The sequence below is a fragment of the Octodon degus genome, unplaced genomic scaffold, assembly GCF_000260255.1.
Source record: "Octodon degus isolate 3935 unplaced genomic scaffold, OctDeg1.0 scaffold00251, whole genome shotgun sequence".
In the NCBI taxonomy this organism is placed as follows: domain Eukaryota; kingdom Metazoa; phylum Chordata; class Mammalia; order Rodentia; family Octodontidae; genus Octodon; species Octodon degus.
Window position 1 is genome coordinate 1,399,799 of NW_004524827.1, and position 24,428 is coordinate 1,424,226.

The 24,428-nt window shown below is 35.9% G+C and overlaps 1 protein-coding gene across 3 annotated transcripts in view; it reads right to left on the reverse strand.

The window, feature by feature from the left end:
- Tenm1 (teneurin transmembrane protein 1) overlaps positions 1-24,428 on the reverse strand; it is a 713,845-nt gene that overhangs the window by 93,646 nt on the left and 595,771 nt on the right. For 2 of the 3 annotated variants that reach the window (XM_004646075.1, XM_004646074.1), the window contains exons 21-22: positions 19,907-19,927; positions 14,415-14,647 (exon numbers count right to left, since the gene is read on the reverse strand). In XM_004646075.1, coding sequence (XP_004646132.1) covers positions 14,415-14,647; positions 19,907-19,927 — 254 coding nt within the window. The remainder of the gene's footprint in view (positions 1-14,414; positions 14,648-19,906; positions 19,928-24,428) is intronic. The other variant, XM_004646076.1, reaches the window with a different exon arrangement.

Consider the following 24,428-nt stretch of genomic DNA (forward strand, 5'->3'; position numbering starts at 1 on the left):
ACACACAAACACACACCCTATGCACTAAGGTGTAGTGGCACAGGCCTGTAACCACAACTGCTCAGGAGACTGCAGCAGGAGGATCCTCACAAACTCAAAACCAGCTTGGGCAATTTAGTGAGATCTTATTTCAAAAGAAAAGTTTTTCCGAAGACGTCCAGACAGGGAATCGCTGGGTTAATGAGATCTCCAGGCCTAGTTTGTTGAGGAATCTCTACACTGATTTCCACAGTGGATGCAACAGTCTACACTCCCACCAACAGTGGAGAAGGGTTCCTTTTCCCCCCAGCCCCTCCAGAACTTGTTATTGGTTGATTTCTTCATGCTGGCCATTCTTTCTGGTATGAGATGGAATCTATGTGTTGTTTTAATTTGCATTTCTTGATTGATCAATGATGTTGAGCATTTTTTCATATATTTATTGCCATTTGAATTTCTTATTGCCAGACAATTTGTAATAGCCAGATCTTAGAAACATCTCAAATACCCAATAAATGAGAAATGGATAAAAAAGATGTGGTCTTTTTATGCAATGAAATGCTACTGAGCCATAAAGAAGGATAAATAGACATTTACTGGTAAATGGATGCAACTTGAGACCATACTAATAAGTGAAACAATTCAGGTGCACATGGGTAAACATCATATTGTCTTTCTAGTGTGAGAAGCTGAAAGTAAATAAGATCCAAAAAGTACAATAAATACTGTAAAATGGGAAGAAACTTCAAAAGGAAAGAAAAACTGGGATGGGGGATGGAGAACAGAAGGAAGGCAGAAGAGAAAGAAAAAGGAAAAAATATTGTTGAAAAGAAAGATTCGTGCTAACATTGTTAGGACAATTAAATGCCAGTATCTTGTACTCTGAGTAACTAATTTAAACATAATAATATGCAATGTATTAGCCATTGTTGCCCTCTTATTATCTTGTTCAAAATTATTTTTAGATCATTTATTTGGTACAGGGTCTTGTTATGCAGCTGAGACTTATAGTGATCCTTCTGTCTCAGCCTCTCCAGTGCTGGGATTACTGGCATATGTTACCACGTCTGGTTTCAGTGTGTGGCACTGTGATCCCAGCACTGGAAGGGCATGCAGTACCGGGGATTGAATCAGGGTCCTTGCGCTTGGCAGGTAGAACCTAGACTGCTGAGCTATCTCCCCAGCCCTATTATCTTGTTTTGAAATTTGTTTTTTATTCCTTTTAAACTATGAAATAGGAGGAAAAAGAAAGAAAAAGGACTGGGGATGTAACTCAGTGTGAAGACTCTGGGTTCAATGCCCAGCACCAAAAACAAACAAACAAACAAACAAACAAACAAACAAACAAAAAAACCCGAACAAACCTTATGTATATATTTACATACATCCTTCAAAATACATGAACTAGTATTCCCTGAAGCACTATAATGCTAAAACATTAAAATAACAAATTTATCATGATACAGTTGATTTAAGAAGATATGATATATCCTTACACTGTCATATTAAACAACTTTTAAAATAGTGTATATGCACTGGGCTGTGCCAAAGATCTCAATTTTCTTGTAACTTTAAAGAAAGTAACATGATAAAACAGGTCTGGTAGAATGAGAATGAAAACAACCAAATCCAGTGTAGCAGAAATTCAACCAAGTGACCCAATTTCTACACCAAATGTTGAACATGTGTGCATGTAACTTACCCCTAGTATAGAAATTGTTTTTGAGAAAATTAGATAAAAACAAACACTGGATAATAGAGGAAATATCCGAGGTTTTAATAGAAATGCTTCTGACAGTGGAGTGGGTGCGTGGAGTGTGTGCACGTGTTGGTAAGGGAGGCAAAGCAGCAAGCCTGGCTACATGGAGATCTTGCTCAAGCCTAGGTAATGGGCTGTGAGGATGGTCATATAGTTCTTTCATTGTATGCATAGATGAACACTTTTGTAATAAACAATTTAAAAAGTATGACTTCTGATTTTATGCCCTTCTACATGATGTTACCAGGCCTTACTGAAAAAGGCATGCTCTAACAGGTTTTCTTTTCTAACAGATTCTGAACAGAGTATTTAAGCACACTTGAACAGTTACATGGCAAAATTTGTAATTAATGACTAAGAAGTTGGATGGAAAGGTTTTTAAGGTAAGTTATTAATTAAAGGAATTAGGGATATAAGTAATCTATCTAATATTATTCCTTTAATACAAAGAAGAAAAAATATATATAGAGGGACACTGACAAAGGATATGCAAACTGCGGTACAGGGTTTCAGGGTAAATCCTGAGGGGATTTGACTGACCTTGTCAGATACAAAAACTACATTTCTTGTTATATATGTCCTGCTTTATCTTTGTTTTAACCATCCAACAGAAAAGTATAAAAACGAGGTATAAAAAGTAAAGCCATATTAATATGCTGGCCTGTAAGGGGCTCAAGTCAACAACTTCTGACATTGCCAGGCCTATGGATAACCCATTAGTATTACGGACTACTGGACTATATTGGATTATTTTGCTGAATTCATGCACCTACAATATTTAAATGACAATGGAATACCCATATCTGACAAAACTAAACAAACAAACAAAAAAGGGATAGAAATGAAGGACCAGGAGCCGGGGAGGTGGCTCAGTGGAATAAGCGCTTCCCTGGCAAGCGCAAGGGCCTGAGTTCAATTCCCAGTTAAAAAAAAAAAGAAGGACCATTTCGTATCTGAATATACAAAATAGTTAGGATAGCTATACAGCTACTTTCTCTTAGTTCAATGAAAAGGAAGATTTGTACAAATGTTTTGTACTAGTGTTTGCACAGGATATCATGTCTATATCTTGTACTATGAATAACTACTACGAAGACTACAATATGCAATGTATTAATTATTGTAATTGTCCTACTAACCTGTTTTGAAACTGTCTCATTGCTATTTGCTTCTCAATAAAATTAATTTTAAAAAAGGAACTTAAAGTGTGTTATTCTGCAGAGAGGGACTGGGGTCTGTGTGTTCGTGGAAAAGAATTTTGAATGTTTGTTTTGTATCTTTCTATACAGTTCAAACTTCAAATAATGGTATTATTTTTATTCTTAATACCAGTATGTTTTGCCTAAATGGTGAGACTAAATCATTTAAATTGTTGTTCATTATTCTATTTTTAAAAATAAATGGTATTGATTTTTTTTTCTATTGCTTGCCTGCCAGTATTCCGAAGGTTTCCCTTTAGGTTTATTTCTTCACTTATAGTATTACCCTATTAGTAGGTGTCTTGTACCACATTTAGGTAAGAATAATTCATAATTCATTGTCAACCATCAGGATTATGACACTCATTCATGGACAGCTTTCATCCACCAAAACAGAGACCTAATTTCTCAGAGATCAACCATAGGACAGTACAGTGTGTGTGTGTGTGTGTGTGTGTGTGTGTGTGTATGTTTGTGTGTGTGCGCGCGCGTATGCATGTAAGTATTTATGCATGCATGTGTATATGTTACAATAGTATGTTTATGCATATTTGAATAATACAAAAGCTGTGCTATAATGCTTAATCACTTGAAAATTAACATTCAGGTATTGTCATAGCACTTAATCAATTGAAAACTAAGTTATTTGTCTTTTGTTGAATTATTTTTATTTTTATTTATATTTTTTTTGGCGGAACCAGGGATTGAACTCAGATCCTTGAGTTTGCCAGTCAAGCGCTTATCCTACTGAGCCATCTCCCTGGCCCCTGAATTATTTTTAAATGCTCAGAAAATTAAGGAGAAGAACACAGCAATGGACTATAATTCCTCATGCAACAATTAACATTGCTAACATTTGAATGTACTTTATTCCAAACATTTTTCTGTACATGTACACAGTACCTTTGTACAGGTGTAGCAGCACACAGTACTCAACTTTTTCTGTTCTGAACTTTTCTTTGAACATTATTTGTATTTCCCTTATTACCTGCAGGGGTGTATCAAGGTGGGGAGGATAGGAATGATCTATCATGGGTGCTGAAGGTGAGGAAAGAACCTTTTTGCAGAAATATTAAAAATGATAAGAAACCTGATGAATAGTATGTCTGTTTTTACTATCACCATTCACTGGAAATTCTAAATGTCAGTGATAAAACCCTCCTCTTAAGGTCTTGTTCTTCTTTAGTGTACCATTGTATGCCCACCTAGTTCTGATTAAGGGTGACACAAGAGGAAAGATTAGATTTCTTTATAGAGGAGACAAGCTGAGGGCTTTAGAGAGTCACTGAAAGAATGAAGAGGAGACATGCCAGACATTTTTCACGTTAGTGGTTTGCTACCTAGATTCAGCCAGCTTGCAAAACTGGTAAAACTCTTTTTTGCTTGATTTAAGAAAAAAAACAGCAGTTATGTTTCTTACATACATATAACATAGATCCCTAGTAATGCTGGTGTCAACAGTCTGTGTCACACCAGCTATAATCATTTTGCTGAAGTGGCCAAAAATACAATCAGTCATGCAATTATAACAGAAAAGTAGATTTCCTGACTTTATTTGCAGCTGTGTTTCAACTCATGATAATGAAAATTCATGAATTTCCAAAGACATCTTGATTTGTGTAAGTTGAGTTTTACCTTATACACCTGCTTCCTTATTAAGCATTTCTAGAAGATCAGTGAGGTTAAAAACATCATCTCATGATTCCTATACTGTTGAGTAAATATTACAGATTCTTTGGAATGTCACCACACTATAGACAGAAAATTTCTTCAAAAGCTAGCAAAACATGCTAGACTCACCTAGGTTTCTAGTCCTAGAAACCTAGGACTTCTAAGTTTCTCTGATTTTATGTTCAATTTCATGCATCTGGTAAAACTGAAATTACTGGGGCATCTTGTATTGATGGTAGGGCAATATGGGGGCATGGTCAAAATTTTAACTCTTTTTTTAATTAATTTTATTGAGAAAAAATTGCAATGTGACAGCTTCAAAACAGGTTGGTAGGAGAGTTGCAACAATTAATACATTGCATATTGTTGTCTTTGTAGTAGTCATTCATAGCACAAGTTGCAGACATGATATCCTGTCCACACACTATTAGTACAGATCTTTCTTCTTATTGAATTAAGAGAAAGTACCTGTATATCTATCCTAACTATTTTGTATATACAGATACAAAATTGTCCTTTATTTATATCACCTTTTTTGTTCAATTTTAACTCTAATAGAGTTTCATGGTTTAGAATCCTAAAAATAAACATTTCACATGAGAGAAATTTCTTAATTAACTTCTGAAGAATCTGTACATTAACACATCTTAGCCTGCTGAAGAAGACTGATAAAGCAAATGTACTACCTTCTGCTGAAGAGAAACTGTTTAGAAGGAACTTGCTATTCTCATAAAACTTTTAATAGGAAGAAGTGAATCAAATTCCTTAATTACCATTTTATGGTTGGTAAAAGGGCAAATTACATGCCATCCATTTCTAAACTTCTAAATGTCTTTGGTGCTTTTAATTAAAGCTGCCATCTAGAAACTACTAAAGCAATTTTACACAATTAGTTATTTATAGGTTACCATAATACACCACTCAAAATATGATTTAAGTGATTTGCAGCCTGTTAGTGTGTGATCTCTGTCATTTTTTTTTTGGCCAAGGCCTTTTCTTTTTAGTCAGATGAGGAGGCTCTTAAGTGGATAGAGAAAAATGGTGTGACACCAAGGAGCTATAAATAGGAAGCAAAGCCAATTTGGCTAGTGATCTTAAAGCCAAGGAAAAGTCATAATTCCATGCCATGAATCTATACATATAGAAATATAAGTTTCCTTCTAGATGATACTGTGAAGGTTAAGTGTTGCCAACCTATTGTGACCTCATATTCTGTATCCTCAGATTTAACCAACCATAAATTGAAAGTATTTTTTAGGAAAGTTCATCTGTATTTTTCTTGTAATCATTCCCTACACAATACAACAACTCTTTCTATAGAATTTACATTGTATTAGATATTTTAAGCAATTTAAAGTATGGAGGAGGAGGTGTGTAGATTATATGCAAATATTAAACAATTTTCTATAATAGACTTGAACATCCCTTGAAGATACCAAAGGATATTTGTATTTCATTATTATTTTATCTCTCCCCACTTTGCTGCTATTGCTCCAGATACCTCAGTGCCACACTTTCCCATGCAACCTTGGGAAGATCCCACCTAGGGTTGCTCTCATCAGGTTATCTTGTCTATATAAGTGTATCCATTCTGCCCTCCATCATCTCAAGATCCCTGTGAAATATTTTAATGAGGAATATTCTATGCTATTGTTTGATAAAATCTGGTAATTCTTTGCACTGAATGCTAAATTCACATCTGGAAAAAATTCTTGTAGAATGAATTTCATACTGAAATGAGAGAGTGCCAAAGGAATTATTTTTCTTAGGAAGGCCTTTTGGAGTTCCCCAAAAACAACATGTATAAGGAGGCAATACTGGAATCACTGTACCTCAAGGTTGGGTGGAATTAGCCAAATCATATCCAATCCCTAAATACTCTTGTACTTCAGATTTTCCTTCTTTTGTGGTACAGTTACTATCTAGGACATGGAGCTTGACTTCTTCCAAGTAACTTATTTCATGTCTGTGTCACTATAAAAACCATTATTACTTTTAGTAAAAAAAAAAAGCCATGCTGAGCATGAATGTAGGCAATATTTACTGCACATATACTATATGCTGGGTACTGCATGTGCATTTTCCATGCATTAGTGAGCAACACTTGTGTAGGCCCTAGTACTTGTACTCCAATTTTGGAGATGAAGAGCTAAACTTCAGGTAAGTCAAAGGGTTTGCCCAACATCACACATTTAGTTTGCTGAGGATCTGGGATCTGTATTCAGTTCTATTTTACTCCACAAACTTGGAGATTATTTATCATGGAGTTTGGTCTCTCAAATACTGGTGTTTGATAAAATCTGATACATAGATGAAAGTTAAAATGAGTGGTAATAAAAAGGCATTTAATAAAGCATTTGTGCCTTTATTCAATTTGAAAGAAATTAATAGAGATCTTCCCAACCATGAGTGGTACCTAGGCCAAGCAGACAATTAGCCAAGCTTAGGGATAACTGCTTTTCTCTTGTCTGCCTTCTTCTACAGTAGCTTATGGCATTAGAGTTGGGGCCCAAAAAGTGAAAACTTTCCAAGTTCTAGCTGCTGACATGCTCTAAGGTAAAAATCTTTTGATCATCATAAACAGACATTTTATACCAACTTTGCATAAAACAGGTTAAGCTTCCATTCTGGTTGCAAAGTAGCTACCACAAAACATCTTCTGTTGTACTAAAGTAAGATGGTAGGCCAAGGATCTAGCAGAAGAATAAATAGCCTTAATGAAAATAGCACAGGATCACAGAAGTATTAAGAACAAACATTTTGGCTGGATTTTAGACTTTGTCAAGTATATTTTTTTTTCTCAAGATGCCTCTGATACTAAACAGGAATGTATAGGGCTGGGGAGATGGTTCAGTGGAATAAGCGCTTCCTTGGCAAGTGCAAGGGCCTCAGTTCAATCCCTGGTTCCGCTAAACAGGGATGTTTGAGAAAAAATTCCATAGGAAAGGCTTTGAAACAGAAATGGAAATTTGGTTATGGGTGGAAAAACGTTAATCATACCCAGAAATCAGGTATTACTCAGTGAGTTTCTCAAATCTTTTGCACTGTCCTAAACATTTGAACTTACTCCCCCATTTTCAGTAGGAAAATATACATCTCTGAGACCAATGAGGTGATCAGATAATCATCAACCTTTTAGCTCATTCTATCTGCAAACTTATCATTATTCCTACATCTATCTTAGTATAGCCTCTTTTATCTCCTCTCTTCTTCAAAGTTTATTTCCTTCCAGTTTCCTACAGATCTTTTTTGATTTATTCCCTGTCTTCTGTATCTTTCCTTTGACCTATAACTGGTGCCCATCTTTCTTATAGAAAAAGCCTCTTTGAGTTCTTCGACCTCTCACCACTTATCTTTTCACCCTCAAGTTTCACAGCAGCCATCTTCATTCGTGGTATTTATTCTCTCCCTTCATTGGCTCATCAAATGACCAAAATCTGCTTTCCACTGATACTGCCAATGACACCATCAATGGCAGGGTCACCAATGAACACCTCATATCCTAATTCAATACTTAAAAATGGATGACATTTTATTTATTTATTTATTTTTATTTTATTTATTTTTCATAATTTTATTGAGAAACAAATAGCAATGAGACAGTTCCAAACCAAATTGATAAGACAGTTTCAATAATTAACACATTGCATACATTCTTCCTAGTGGTTAATTGCTGTACAAGATGTGGACATGATATCCTATTTACAAGCACCATTAGAACAAATCCCTCTATTCACTAAAGACATTTAAAAATTATTTATTTATGCATTTTTTTGGTACAGGGCCTTGCTATGAAGCTGGGACTTATAGTGATCCTCCTGTCTCTGCCTCCCTAGTTCTGGGATTACAGATCTGCACCATCAAGTTGATGGCACGACGGCATGACATGTAGTACTGGGGATTGAACTTGGGTCTTTGTACTTTCCAGGTAGGTGCTTTGACTGCTGAGCTATCTCCCCAGCCCCAAATGCATGACATTTTATACCACTTTCTACATCTCCTTGAAACACACTACTTCCTTGGTTTTCTCAATACCATGCTTTGCCAGTTCCTTTCCCATTTTCCTGATGGTTATTCTTTTCTCTGTCTCTTTTACCATGCCCCTGATCATTGACTACTTTATAAATATTAGTAATATTCAGGGGTTCTTTAACTTAGCTTTGCCCCAGTACACTTAACTACCCTATTACTGAAATTATACAAAATACATTCATCTCATGATCTTGTCATGCTCCTGTTTCAAATTGTGTATGTACATGAAAAAAACCTTAACTTCCTATTCCTGGCCTTTTCTCTCTTGTTATCCTCAAATACTTTTATTGTAATAATACTTCTCTATTTGTAGTTTCCTAAGTGTGCCATTCATTTCATTCATGTTGTGGCTAGCCTGTAATTTTGTTCAGGGTTATCCTTAGAGTCCATCCAAATGGCTGCACACTAAGACATATAATTCACTAAAAGAATTTAGAGAAAGCCTTACTGTGCTCATTGCACAGGAAAACCAAAATAACTTTCTTATTCCTATTTCTGTACTAAATCCTCTCAGTCATCGATATCAGTGACTTCAATAAGATGTCACTGATTATAGTCTTAGTATCTTTTCACTAACTTCACAAATAGCTTTTCAGAATAGTAAGCCAATGACAAGGAAAAAGTGGAGCTACACAATCTACCTCAGCTAGATCTGAGAAGGGACCATAACACATTGTCTAGATTTTAACATACCCAGATTTCAAAATTGCTGATCAAGTTAAAATGAATCCTGTATGGTTTGTGTCATGACATTTAAAACCACTTTTGGAAGCTGTCAGGATTTAAAAATAGTTTTCTGCCTGTGGAACAACTGTTTGCACTCATCTGGATACTACCTTAGTCCTGCTGACTTCTAAGGTCTCTATACTTACAGATATACATGAAAATAGAGATAGTCCTTAGTGAGGTCCAAGAAATCCAAATTAAATCATTGATTAATTTCATCCTGTCCAGTCACTCCTTCACCCCCTATAGCTATTTCAAAAAATGCATTCAAGCTTATCAAAAATTTTATTTTATATCCCCACCTTGTACCATTTCACATCCTGCTTAAGCACTTGGTCATCTATTGCATAACTCATTAGTTTGAGTTCTCTGTAGAATTAAAGAAAGTTGTAGCAAGAATAATAAATGGAACCTAAGTTTCAACTACATTATCTGTGCATGTTGTAAAAGTATTGTGCAAGGCCGATGCCAGGATTAGCACTCTGTCAACCCCTTTGCTAAACTTTTTCCTTGCCCCATTACGCTGACGTGTTGATGTGAAGAATGGCAAACGTTTCTTTTTATTGGGATTTAAATCAAAGTGCACACAACTGGATCAGATAAAGACTTCTTCCCAGAAGAAATGCCCAGGGACTATCACATGAAATTCTATTTGTGGACACTTCTATTTTTCCTTCAAACAAAATTTGTAGGAATTATTGTCAAGAAATTTAATAAAATGAAGGCTCCCTACATTGGCCCCTTAAGGAAAATTTGGTGAAGTTCTTAACTGCAGAGTCTTTGAAAAAGAAGCAATCAGGTTTCCTGGTAATTTATTTGAATAATTACATTTACAACTATGTACATATGATGTAGTGCACTATGGATACACTTTTAGGTAAAACATTAAGAGAAATGATGTCAATAGGAATAGGAAATCAGACTAAAACATATTTATCTTGTAAGTAAAATTATTTTGTGTCCATTAAATACATGTTTTTAGATTGAAACTATTTTCTAATATTTCTATCTTTCCCAGAGGTCATCAATTATTTAGTGAAGGCAGTCAGATATCACAGCCTTTTGTCTTTTCATCATGGACTTTTTGGAGTCTGGCAGACTTGGTTTGAATGTCTGTTATTATCTGTAAACTGTGTCACCTGGGATAATTTTCTTAACCTATCTGAGTTTCCACTTCCTTGTTTGTCCAATGGGAAGAATACTACCATACAAAGTTATGCGTTGTGGAAATTAGAGACAGTGCATGTAAACTGTCTAGCATAGTGTATGACACACAGTGGGAATGAATTAAGTTATAAATATGGCTATTATAACACATTACAGATTGGAAAGAGATCATCCTGAGCCTTTCAGTATACAACTGAGGAATCTCAGAGCACAGTATTTGCATGCCAGATGTGAAAAAAATAGGCAATGATATTACCAAGGCTATTTTGGTAGTTAGGGAAAGTAATCACTGTGAGATATAGTGAGTCTTTTAGGGCCAAAGAAACATGGACATGAACAGAAAAGCTGCTTTCCTAATCTGCTATCCACCATGATTTGTTGCCATGTCTCAAAACACCAAACAAATAAACAAAATAAAACACCCCATCTAACCTTTTAACTTTGCTGGCTAGTTTTTAATCTTGTTTGATAATTTACTTTGACTTTAGGATGAATGATGTCAAAAGCAAATTTTGTTTCATCTTATTTTTAGAATAGATTTGGAAAGTAAATTAGCTGTCTTGCAGATAAACATTTACTTGACTTACCTTGCATAATTAAGGACATGTTGGAGAGCCTGCCTGTAATTGCAAATATGTTGCTTGTTAAATTCTTAAGGTAAGCTCTCTTTCCTAACTTAGAAATGGTACTCCATAGATGTATATTTCCACTTTCTACTGATCTACAGCTTTTCCTTATGAGCTTTTAGGTAGAGGGAAAAATCAAACCTCATCTTAAAGAAATCCATTAATCAGTTGCTGCCGTCTGAGAAGGAAGGAAGAAGGAGCTGATGTGCACAGTAGTTGTAAAGCAAAAAAATAATACAAAACAAGCCAAAAGTAAATTGGCCTTCCTTGAGAGACAAAGAATCTGCATGAGGACCTAAAAGATGAAGTTAGCAATCAAGCAATATTCTCCCCCAATATGCATACAGTGGTTTAATATTTTTTGCATGATTTTTCCTATGAAATTGCCCTGCAGCATTCCCTGTAATGAGAACCTCACTTCTGATTGACTGACAAGGGTGAGCACTGTCTATATTCAGCACGAAGGTAGTTGCTATAGACTGGCATCTAACTGTTCTGACCAGCATTTTCAGAGCAACCAAGGTCCAGACATAGATTCTGCTACTTGGGTGATTTAAAGATCTCTAATAGGATCTTTAAACACTGTCAGTATGGTTGAAGAAGATATGATAGATATCTAGTGTAAGCTACACATCCAGTTCTCTTAAATATTCTGTTTATTTGCTGAATCAGGCCAAATATTGACAACATCTGCTTTAGGAACTTTCCAAGAAAGCTGTCCTAGATGGATCAGGTATTATGTGTCTAAAGCATGAGCTAGACGTACTTAGAGCCCTTACTGCTTTGGACGAGTGAAGTGTATCAGAGTACGGTGCAGGCCACTTTTGGATAGAAAGGTGAATAAACTAAGCTGAAGGAAAATATAATACTAGCTCTGACAAGAAGAAAAACTTAGTTTAATATTAGTTTTAATAGTTATATGAATTTTGGCACTCTTATTACAGATGCTTCAGAGTTCATGTAAATGCTGTTCATCAGAACTCTTTATCGCTGACTTTCAAGCAAAAAAAAAATTTGCAGAGAACCAGTTACTTGCTTTATATGGAAAAGCTTAGATATTCATTCTCCATATGGCAGGTTGAATGAAGTAGGTGAGATGAGTAGTTTCCATACCAACAACAACTCAGGAAAATGACAGATTCTAGCACACTGCATGGTCGATACCCCTCTCTCTCTCTTATGCAGAAATCCTTATTAATACCCACAAGAGTTTTTAAACTGTGATAAAGGTGGGACCCAACCTAATGCATTTCCTGGAAAGATGCACCTGACTTATTCATTCATTCATTAAACATTTATTATGGACCTACTATGTGTAAGAAATGGCAGAGGACCAAAAAAGAAGAAAGAAGCACTACCATAATACTCGGGAGCTGTGTTCTCCTAGCAAAAAAAAAATAATCCTCTTTAGAATATATATTTATTTGTTTTTTAATATCAGGAACCAAACTCACACCCCCATGCTTGCCAGGTAGGCACTATGCTACTGAGTTGCTGAGTTATACACCTGGGCCAAGTAATCCTCATTAAACATTTTTGAATTTCCTTTTAGAAATTTACCTTGCGTAAATAATAGTTACTGAATTGATTAAAAATAAGTATACATAGTCTTCCTCCACTGTTTTAAGAGTTTGAGGAGGAGGTAGATAAGTTTAAAAATATATTAGCTTCTCATTTCAGGTCACTTATGTCTTTAGAAAAAACTCACCATCCATGAAGGAAGTGGAAAGCAAGACAAATCCAGTGCTAATTGTGCAGTGTAGACTCTGTTGAAATTTATATTAATGGGCTGGGGTAAGCAGAAAGGTTTTCCAAAAGATAAAGGCCTTGAAGAAAGTTATATCTTTAAATTTTGATGATAGTTGGAATTTAATCTCAATATGACAAATAGCTAGTGGCTAAAGAGCAACATTTGCTATTAAAATAATATATGACCACTTACAAATTAAACACATTGATGTCACTATACTATTTTGGCATGGAAAGATGCTCATAATGCATTAAACATCAAGAGCACATTGGAGAATAACATTGTATAACATGACTCTATTCCAAGAGAATTAAAATACATGATGTACATGGAAAAAAGTTATAAAAACATAAAAAGTAAAACATTAATGGTGGTTTTCTGTGTGAGAGGCTTATGGTGGTTTTACTAAAAAATGTTTTCATTCTTTGTAATTTTTCCACAGAACTATATATTATTTGTGTAATAACTTAAAAAACTATCTTCAAAAACCCAGTAAATACTTTATAAAACACACACACACACACACACACACACACACACACACACACACACACACCTTTGAGAAAAAACAAGAATGATTAAGTAAGTAGAATGGATAATATATCATGACTAAAACATTGGTGTGTCTTAGCTTACTGACCTATGATGGATACATGATCCAAGTCTATGCACTTATAAAATTAATTGAAAAACACAGATTTGTTCACAAATTTCAGGTAATACAGTTGAGTTGGAGGTTTATCCTTTAAGGTTGAGAATCAAAGTTAGAATAAATGAAAGTGGGATTGAGCTCCCACAAAGAGCAAAAATAAATAAACAAATAGAAAAAAAAGAATTCATTATGTTGGAGAGGTTTTATATTGAAAGTATTATATATAACTTTAAGAATAATTTGGACAAAATAACAGAAGAAAAAATTATTAAAGCTTCTCTCTCTCTCTCTCTCTCTCTCTCTCTCTCTCTCTCTCTCTCTCTCTTTCTTTCAGTACCAAGGATTAAACTCGACACTGCGCTTGCCAGGCAAATGCTTATTCTACTGAGCTATCTCCCTGGCCCTTAAAGTTTCTTAAGAAAATGGTAGAAATGTTAAGGGCCTGTGACATTCAACACATTTGACACACCTAATCCCACATAATGTAGGCCACAGTGCTTGGCCTTGAATCTCTCTGGTGGGCCAGGTTAACCATTTAGTTGAGTAATTTGGAGCAGTTTATGGGAGATAGAACCAGAGAGGTTGAGGAGCCAGGAGGACACCCACAGGACTCTGGGAAATAGTTATTTTATCAACCAGAAGGGAATTCCAGGCTTTTAACAACACTGATGACCATACTTACGTACGTGGGCTAAAATTGATCTTAGATGTCCCTGTTTTGGTGATACACTTCAGAGTCAGTGCCCATATGAGGCAGGATGGGTAGACAGAGTATAGTATTGCAACAGTCTTAGGGTTTTGTGAAGTCAAATGAAATATTTAGATGATCAGAGAAGGTATATGTTTATTTTACCTCGAGGGCTGTTCAGTGAAGCTTCTGATGCTCTCCCACCATCTCCACAGTGACTCTGGTCAAAGGGAAGGCACTGATCACCTGTCCCTGCCACCACTTCAAAATTTTTTGACAGATCTTTTGTTTCCACAAGAGATTTCAACCTGTAGACTTTTCGAGTATTGGTGTCTGATAGATAGAGTGATTCAGACACAGGGTCCATAGCCAGATAGTATTTGTGAGCAGGGCTTGTGCTAAGGAAGAGAAAAGTAAAGTTATTCACAGCAATTTGTTCAACATGTACCATCTGAGGCCTGCCTTTTGTCACACATGGAAAATCTTTTACTAAGTTAAACAATTAATGTATATTCCTGCTTATATACCAAGGGGACAAGCACTTCTTTTTCTGGTAATGGGTCTGAGTATGAAAAAATCCAATGTGTACCACTTATTGAAATGATGCTGACATTTAAATATTATTCATTTGAGGGTAGAAACAGAGAACAAAAAAATATCCCAGGACATACTTTTCTCATACTTGTTATACTCTGTTATCTAATTACCAACTGGATGACCGCCTATGTGTCACACAGTCACTGAGAACTCAATAAATCCCAAACAGAAGTTATTTTCTTTTCCTACCTTCTCATGTCCTCCTAAACCTATTTCTCTTCTGGGTTTCCTTTCTTATTTGGGAACCTGACGTCCTCCTATTGTCAATGAGAGGACACATGCAAAGTTAGCAGTGTGTTGCTGAGGGAGACTCACGCTAGAGACACACTGCCAGACTTTTCATCTCATGCTTCAATCTACTTCTCCAATCCATTTTTCTTCCTTCAGGATAAGAAACAATTATATTTTAACTTTTTGAAGGTAGAATAACAGTTATATGATGGTGTAGTCATGTAACCATGGCTCCTAGAGTTGACACAAACCTTACCTAGCCTAGATTTTGGCATTGTTGAAACTCTTCAGTTACATATTCTCAGAGAAGCTCATGTTATTTTACTTGTGCAGATGATTACATTTACTTAATGATTTTTCATTGTTATTAATTTTGTGTGAATGTATGAGTGTGTCTGTGAATGCGTCCGTGTGTGTGTGTGTGTGTGTGTGTGTGTGTGTGTGTGTTTGTGTATGTGTGTGTGCGCTACTGAGGCTTGAACTCAGGACATTTATACTGAACTACATCTTTAAACTTTTCTTTTTTAAATTGAGATTGGGTCTCACTAAGGTGCTAGGTTTCTCAGCCTGGGCTATCACTTGTGCTCCTCTTACCTCACTCAGCTGCAATGCTAGAATCACAGGCATGTGCCACTGAACCTGGTTTATTTCATTTTATTATGGCTGTATAACTTTGCTTCTGTGGATATTTTACTTGAATCTAAGGCTCATGTACTACTACTGACATCATTCAAGCCCAAGCCCAGAAATCCTTCATGAATTCTCCTTTCCTTTTCATGTACATGTAACTATGTATGGAACCTAGCTTTCACAATCATTTTCCTCTTCCATTTTTTTAATCATTACATTAGTTCTAACTGGCATCATTTCTGGTCTGGAATACTTTCTATAGTCTGGCACATAGAAGATGTTTTGAAATCTTAAGCCCACTTATCCAGACTGCCTCTAGGACTATTCGGATCGTGTGGCCATCATCATTAAAAAGCCTTTTAATATTCTTTGGTGTGGTGTACAAATCCTTTCTTTGTTTAATTTATTCTCATATGCCTTTTGAGGCTTTAGTCAAGCTCCATTTCCTTAAGAAAGACTTCCACAAATCTCCAGATTGGTTTATTGAACTATGCATAAGGGGATTACATACTACATCTTTGTTTATGTGTCTCTATCCCCTCCAATAAGTCATGGGAGCTTGGAGGAGAGCAAACCTTTCTTGTTATTCTCTATTATGCTCAACGTGCACAACTACTGAGCACACAATTGCCTAAGCTAGAAACCAGAAGTTGTTCCTTTTCAACTCCTTCTTTCCAACATTCCTCATATACAGTGTCACAATGTTTTAATTCTACCATCTACAATTGTCTCTAATCTGCTTACTGTGCTTTATCTCTCATGTTAGTAGTCCACGGGCCCATCATATATCATCTGAACTCCTTCCTTCAAATCATTTCTATATTAGGTGTTTCTTAATTGATTTTTAGAAAGCATTTACCATGTGCCTATAATGTGTGCAAGATCTATGCTATGGTCTAGAGCCTCGCGTTCAAGATAAACCTCATTCTTCATGAAACTCAGTCTAGTGGGGGACAAATACACTAAAAGGACATGGCTGTCATAAGTCTTAGTATTATGAAAGAAATAGAGAGAGAGGAATGAGTAGAGAGGAAGGACTTGTGAAATAGCACTACTTACTAGATTGTCTTAGCATTGTTTCTAAAAATTATTTCTGTAAATAAAAGATAGGTAATAGGAAGCAAGGATGTAGATCTTCTGCAAATGGGAAGGCAGTTAAGAGATGGAGAGCGGGGAAAGAATGAGGATGGAAAATAGATGTAGAAAGAAGTATGATGTAAAAAGAAGAAGAATTAAGATTTATTATGTATACATAACAAATTTCCACTATGAATTTTGCAAAAAATAACATTATGTACTGAAAACATGTATTAATAAAAATAAAAATTAAAAAAAATGAATTTTTAATTTTAAATTAAAATTAAAAAATGATTATGCTCCAATCCAGAATACTAAATTATAGTTAATCATCATGTCTCCTTAGGCTCTTCTGGGCTGTGACAGCTTCTCAAACTTTTCTTCATTCTGATGACCTTAGTTTTGGGCAGTACTGTTCAGATGTCTCTTGACTGGAATGTGTCTGAAAAGCGTCATTTTTATCAAGTCATATTAAAGGTACAAATTATCAACATGACATCACTGATGTGGTTGATCTTTATCTCCTAGTTGAGGCAGTATTTTTTCTAGATTTTTTAAAGTGATTGTGGGTCATCTTGTATATTCCTTGCCCCAATCCTAAAATCAACCATAAATCATATCATAAACCAAGAGCTGGGTTCTGGATATAGCAATCTCTCTCTGTCTCTCTCTCTGTCTCTCTCTCTGTCTCTCTCTCTCTCTCTTTGTCTCTCTCTCTCTCTGTCTCGCTATTCTTTCTGTCTCTTGTCTCTTTTCACCTTGAGACCTTACTCTTAAGTGAAATAAATTGGATGCACATATGTAAATCAATCACTTCTTCCTTCTCTTTCTCCACTGTGAGCTCTTTGAGAGAAGGAAATATTCATTTTCTCTGTCTTTGGGTATAGAGTACCCAGAAGGACTGGTGCTGAGTAAGTGCTGAACTACACTGACTATAGACATGAAATTAAGACATACAAGATTTCAGGTCTTGGCTACTTAGCCAACCAAAAATGGAATGGAAGTAGCTCATAAGAATAAAGACACCTTTAAGAGTGGCATATTCTTCACTGTATTTATCCTTTAAGCATATTTATACATGTCAATAATAATAATAATGGTGAGACTGGCAAATACTAAATTGAGACTCAGTTTACAGTTTTCATTGGATAAAAATCAGGTCCAATCAGAATATCTGATTTTTTTCCTACTTACCTGCATTGAGATAGGAATATCTGGTGGATTCCAGGGACTTCTTCAACCCTAGAATCACCATGTCACTTGCTATACATAAATGGTACAGGGCCCCAACACATTCCAGCATTGATTTGGCAATTTTACTAAACAGGGCATCTCTGCAGCAAGAACTTTTTAAACAGGGCTTGGAGTGAACATTTTCACATATTTCATTCAATTTTTACCTTTCCCCAATGTGTATACATCTTTCTAGAATAAAGAAGGGGTTAACACCCCCTCCCTCCAAAAAACTCCTGCAATACTTTATAGCCAGCTTCTGCAGTTTCAACTGAGCCAAATTAATCATGCTTTGTTTAGGAAGAGTCCATAGGCTATTTTTTCAAGAGAAATGTTATCCACACAAAAGTACTTTGGAATGCATTACATTCATTCATTATTGAATATCTCCAATGTGCCTGTGAGGGAAGTTAGAATTAGCATTCTTCTCAAACCTCAGCTGGGGAAACCCATACACTAGGGGGTTTGCCTAGGGTCACTAACAAGTCTGGGCCTTACCAAGATTAGATTAGATCCTATATGACTGTGTGTACAAAACACCATCAGAATGTTCTCTTTGTGAAAGTGGAAAAAAAATCAGTGTTGCTGCCTTCTGAGTTATGTGCTTTATTTTGTTCAGCAATTTTTTCTCAAACTTTATGCACTGGTTTTTAGAAAATGGAATAGCCCAATCTACAAAATTCAAACCTGATTAATGTTATTTTCTTGACAGCAAACAGTCAGGAATGTCACCTATATTGGTATGCAATTTCTTGCCATTTTGTGCCATTTCCCAAATGCACTTCAGCTTTTTTGAGACTGATTTCTATGTTTTGAAAACATACTACACCTGAGAAAGTAAAACCACTGTGCTACATTCTAATTTGTTTTAATCCCTCATGTCTAAGTGCATATTGCCATTTGAACTATGTGAATTTTTTTTAATAATTTGGGTGTTAGACCTTCTGTCATCTTTGGGTCAGTTTTACATTCAGCAGTGCCCTTCAAGTTAGCAAAGACAACTTCATGCATGCTAGTCAAAAATCACATGGATTATTAAGTGGATGATTAATGCTTATAATTAATACTGTGCAACACTTTCTCAGTAAGCAATTTGACAACTACCTTAATTTGCTTAAGGAATCAGTTATGTCAAAGCAACAAGGGTAATCATATGCATTGGAATTCAGAAAGTGGTAACTCCTAAATGCAAGCCAAAAAAACCTATTGGTGCTATTTTTATGACAATTGCCATCTGCAGATGAACAAATTTATCATTCTTTCAATTTCAGGAGTTTAGAACAGTTTTGACAACTGTAATGTATAAAGAATCGAATAGAAATAGTCATTATGGTTAATTTTAGAGAAATGTGTGGCAGTGCTAATAAACAGTAAATAGTCACTGTGGTCTTTTCTACTACTACTTTTTGGTATGAAGAGATAAAAATCATGAAGTTATATCAAAGAAAAAAGAAAATATTTTGTTAAAGAAAGTCATCATTGTTACTGTTAAATATACTTGTCAACTATATTTTTGAACTTAGATTTCTTTATTACTTTTCTACTTGCAACTTGAAAACCTCAAATATTTTGAACTTATGGACACTTTCATAAAGTCACCTTAGGTAAATGTGATGACACAGCCTTGCTTTCCCATGGAGTACTGAACCGCCAGCTTTTACTCATCTTGCTTTCCTTTTCTTATGGGTTGTACCTCCAGTAAATTCCTACTTAGTGAGGCAGCCTTCTTCTCTTAGAAGACACTTACCTGCATCATAATTTCCAATTTGACTTTCACACTATTTCTTTAACCCCATGTAAGAAGCAACATTTCCCTGCTAAGCACACCATTAGGAGGTAACCTCCTAGGCAAGAAGGAACATTGGCAGCATCCCATGTGATTTGCTTACCTATGTCTGGTATCTCTGTTTCTAGAGTGCACAAGGGATCCACGAGTGGCAAGTAAAAGCAAATGGAGAATCATCAGTATCATTTAACAAACCAAATCTAACCAGACATACCAATCCCTAACCCACTTTGCTACAATTAGGGAAGTTCCACAGGGACCATTTAGTCAGCTATGCAACCAATGTTAGTCAGATCTTTCCACGTTTCTCCTCCTAAGATGGTATAATGGCTGTTATGTGTCTTGCTCGATGGGTAGGCCTCGTTCTACAGCAAGTTTTTCAAAATATTCTGCCTGGACCATCTTAATCAGAGTCACTGAGTTCTTGCTCAAGTTAGGTTTCCTGATGATCTCCCCAGTCCCTAAATCAGAACCCTGATATAGGGGTGGGGTCTGTGGATTATATTGTTATCAAACTCAGCTGGTGATTCTGATATAGAATAAGACTCACCACAAGAACCACTGGAATAGGAGTTGAACAAACAGGCCCTGAAAATGATTTTATCATTCCATATTCTGTTTTAATCACCATCCTCTCAAAACCTAAAATCACTGTTTTGTTATAAATTCCTGTGTTGGACAGTCATTTTTTTTCTTTTTCTTTTATTTTTGTGGAATTGGGGATTGAACTAGGCCCTTCACTTGCCAAGGAAGCGCTTATTCTACTGAACCATCTCCCCAGTCCCTGGACAGACATTCCTACCCTAACCTTAAGCCATTTATCTGATCTCAGAGATAAGAGAGGGATATCTATTGTGTATATTCCCTAACAAGTTGAAGATTATAAAGGTTTTTATCTTAGACTCTGATAGAATGTCCCTGGTATCAAAATTGCTGCATCAAAGTAGCTTCAATAAAACATCACTTATATCAACCATGAAAGCCTTGTGTCTTCTAGCCATCCATGCTCCAAGAGAGGAAATGGAGTGGATAAAACAGAATTGTGAGCCCAAGGAAAGCAGAACATTTTGGCAGCCCCTGATCTTTGAGCCCCTTGGCAAGGCGTATTGCCTAGGGCGACTCACTCTGGGACATGGTGCAAGGCTTCTCCCACAGAATGTAATCTGTGTACGGACCTGACTTTGAGTCAAGTCTACCTGGAATTTTAATCATCTGTGAAATACAGTCACTTTAATTTCAAAATCATTTTAAATCTGGCCCTTGTGTCATTTTGAGAACACAAAGATAGTAAACCTTTTTTTTTTTTTTTTTCTAAACGAGAAAACATTCTTACTCTTTGGAATGTCAGGGAAGAAGAAAAAATACAAAACTATTTCATTTGAACCGTTTGCTAAAATGGATTCAACTCTTGAAAAAGAATCTTTCTGGGATTTTGCTGGCTGGACCACAGGTCAGGGTCCACTGACTTTTCTGTTTCCTTGGCCCATCTCAAAAGGGTAGGTATCCTTTGGGCTGCCACAAGGTCAACTAGTGAGCATGCTGAGCTCTGATTAGAAACCTGGCCTCAGGCATTTGCACCTCTTTCAGTTTCTTTGTCTCTTAGACACTTGCTTGCTTTTGTGCTTCCAAATTATAGGGTGAGTGTACGTGAGGCTCGCTCTCATCACTGTAACACAGTTGAATTTTTTTAGAGGAAGTTTAGCTGTGAAAATACTAGAAAGACCAATGTGTGTGGCTACAAAAGATTTTGAAATTCTTGGGTGATGGCAAGGAGTAGGAAGGGGGATGGTTTGATTTTCTTGCAGCTGCTTCTGATCCTGCCAATACTGTCATTGTGAATTTGGAAAGATGTCCCATATTATGCAGAGCAGCTTCTTTCATTAACATCTCAGAGGGAGGAAGTGAAAATGACGGAATTTATTTCCAGTGTATGACCTTGTTCTGTCTCAGAATTACTTTTAGTTAAGGATTTAAGATTGAGCCACCACCAAAGTCAGCTTGCTGTCTAGCTAGTAACTGACTTCATGCTGAGGTGCCCACGTGCGAGTTCCTCACAAGTGCTCGGGCTCATCAGTGGGCATAAGCGCCTGGCAACTGACTGATTTGAAGGTTGCCACGAGTGAAGAGTAGCGGGGAGGAGTAGAACTGCAAATCTTTTTAGAGTAAGAAATATTTGTAATGATAGTGTCTGTGGCTTGATTTTTGATTTTTTTTCAGAATCTAAATGATGAAAAGGGCCATCTATCTTCTTTTTAATTAAAAACACATTGAGATATGATTCCTATAGCACAGAAGTCACCCTTCTAAAACATATTCAGCAGTTCTCAATGCATTCAGAGTTGTGTAATTGTTCCTATCATCTAATTCTAGAACATTTTTAGTATCTTGTGAAGAAATTCAGTATTGTTTCCTAATAGCACCATCCCATTCACCCCTCTCTTAGTCTTAGGCAATTAAAAATCTGATTTCTGTCTCTATCAATTTCCTCTCTTGGATATATCACATAAATGGAATCATATAATATTGTCCTTCTTTTGTCTGGCCTCTTCCATTTCATATAATGTATTAGTTATTATTTTTCTATTTTTAAGAGGGGAACAATTGAAAATTGGAAGTATGCTAATGTTGGAGCCATTGTCTTGGCATCATTGAAGTTTTAATGGCTTGCTTGGTCATAGTGGTAATATCTTACTTGCTCTTCATTCACTCCTTGGTATTTTTTTCTTGTTCTCAGTCCAGTATATTTGGTGACAAAGAAGGAAGTACCTTCCCTGATTGACTTTTCATGGTTTTCTTTTGCATATGCTTTGCTCATTCTTACCTGCCAATGACACTGTAGGGCTTCCTACCCTCTCAATGCATGTCTAATACTAACTTTCCCCATACTCTGGCTCAGTCCCTCATCCTTACACCAATGTGCCTACTTCGTATTTTAGAGCCCTGCTTTAAGCTAGAAGTCTATGTGAGGTCCAATTTGATAAACGAATGCATGTGCATAGACTAATGGATTATTTCAGCTTGATGGGCCATTCTATTCCTACATTGGGATTCTATGAGACATTATACCTTAATTCAAAGCAAAACAGTATTTTAGAATGGAAAATTTGGACACTGAAGATGACCACTGAAACTTGAGACACTGAAGATAACCAGTGAGTGAAGTGATGGAACTTTTGAGTGTCAGTGCTTATACATTAGCTCAAGTGGAGGAGGTAACCATATAGTTCATCCACATGTAGCATTTCTAGTATTTGTATCTCCATTGATGCTGAAAGAATATGCTTCCTGGCTATTTGTCAGCTATTTGTAGAACTCTCTGAAGCCCAGGTTCTATTCGTTCCTTTAGTTGAGTGCTTTGCAAGTTCCACTGCCTGTCAGCATGCTAACTGAGCCTAAATGGGTGCTATTTTAGGTCTATTTCATTTTAAGTCTATGACAGGAGTCAAGTCCTGAGAACAATGCAAGAAATATTAACCAGTCATTGGAAAAGAAACAGTGAAATCTCAAGAGAAATTTTCATGTCACATTGACATTTGTTGAGCCTAAATTACTCAAGGTACAAAGACGCATTTACCAGCTTCTTATTTTCTTTTCTTTCATTTTTTAAGTGAAGGATAAAATAAATATATTGAGAACAACAGAATTCCAAAATATAACAGCATGAGGTTTTTATTATGAATAAATCACTTTCAGTTATACTTAGTGAGTTTTCTAATAGAACTGTGAAATTAGGAGATGAAAGGGGACCAAGGAAAAATTACATATTTGAATTCTTGCAAAGCACTTGATATGATGTCTCCTATATTGCTTATATAATTATCCCTGTTAGTTTAAGAAAACCATAAAATGACTATGAGCCTAAGATTAATGAAAAAAGAAGCAATCATAATTGATGAGAAATAGTTTCAGGACTTGAGAATGCTTGAACTGAAGAAGAAAAAGCTTAAGAACTTATGATACCTTTCTTCTCACTTGTGAATGTTTGTCCAGTAAAGGAGATAAGTGATTTCTGTGCAGCCTTGGATGCTAACATTTGCTACCATTAGTGGATGTTTCCTGAAGGTAAATTTAAATTGAATGGAAGGAAAGATTTGTAGCAGAAGCATCCAAAGATGCAATGAGCTTTCTTCAGAAGTGTTTAAGGCTCACATTATTGAAAGAGATAAAAAAGTAGAGATGATGAACTCTCAGGCATATGCTGGAAATGGTATTGGACCTGATAGCTTCACAGATCTTTCTAATGTTAAGCTCACATATCTATGATATTACTTTTGTGTTAATGAAGTATATATGCATGTGTGTGCATTCACATGTGGAATAAATCCCTAGGAAAATGACCTAAATTATCCTACATTGATCAGAATCTATTTTCAAAACTCTTCAGAGAATGTATTTTTAAAAGTCCTTCAGGTTTATGATCTTACCTCAGTCTTTCACTGGAAAGAAGTACTGAGATGTTCATTTTTGGATAAAATCTGTAGAAAATAGGCAAAGGGGTACTACAGACTTGAATAACAAGAAATAATATGTCTCTTGGCAGATATTTAAAGACAATGAGATCACTGACTTTTTCTTTCAGCCAGTTGTGGGCCATCAAGAGAAAACAGATGATTGGCAACCAAGAA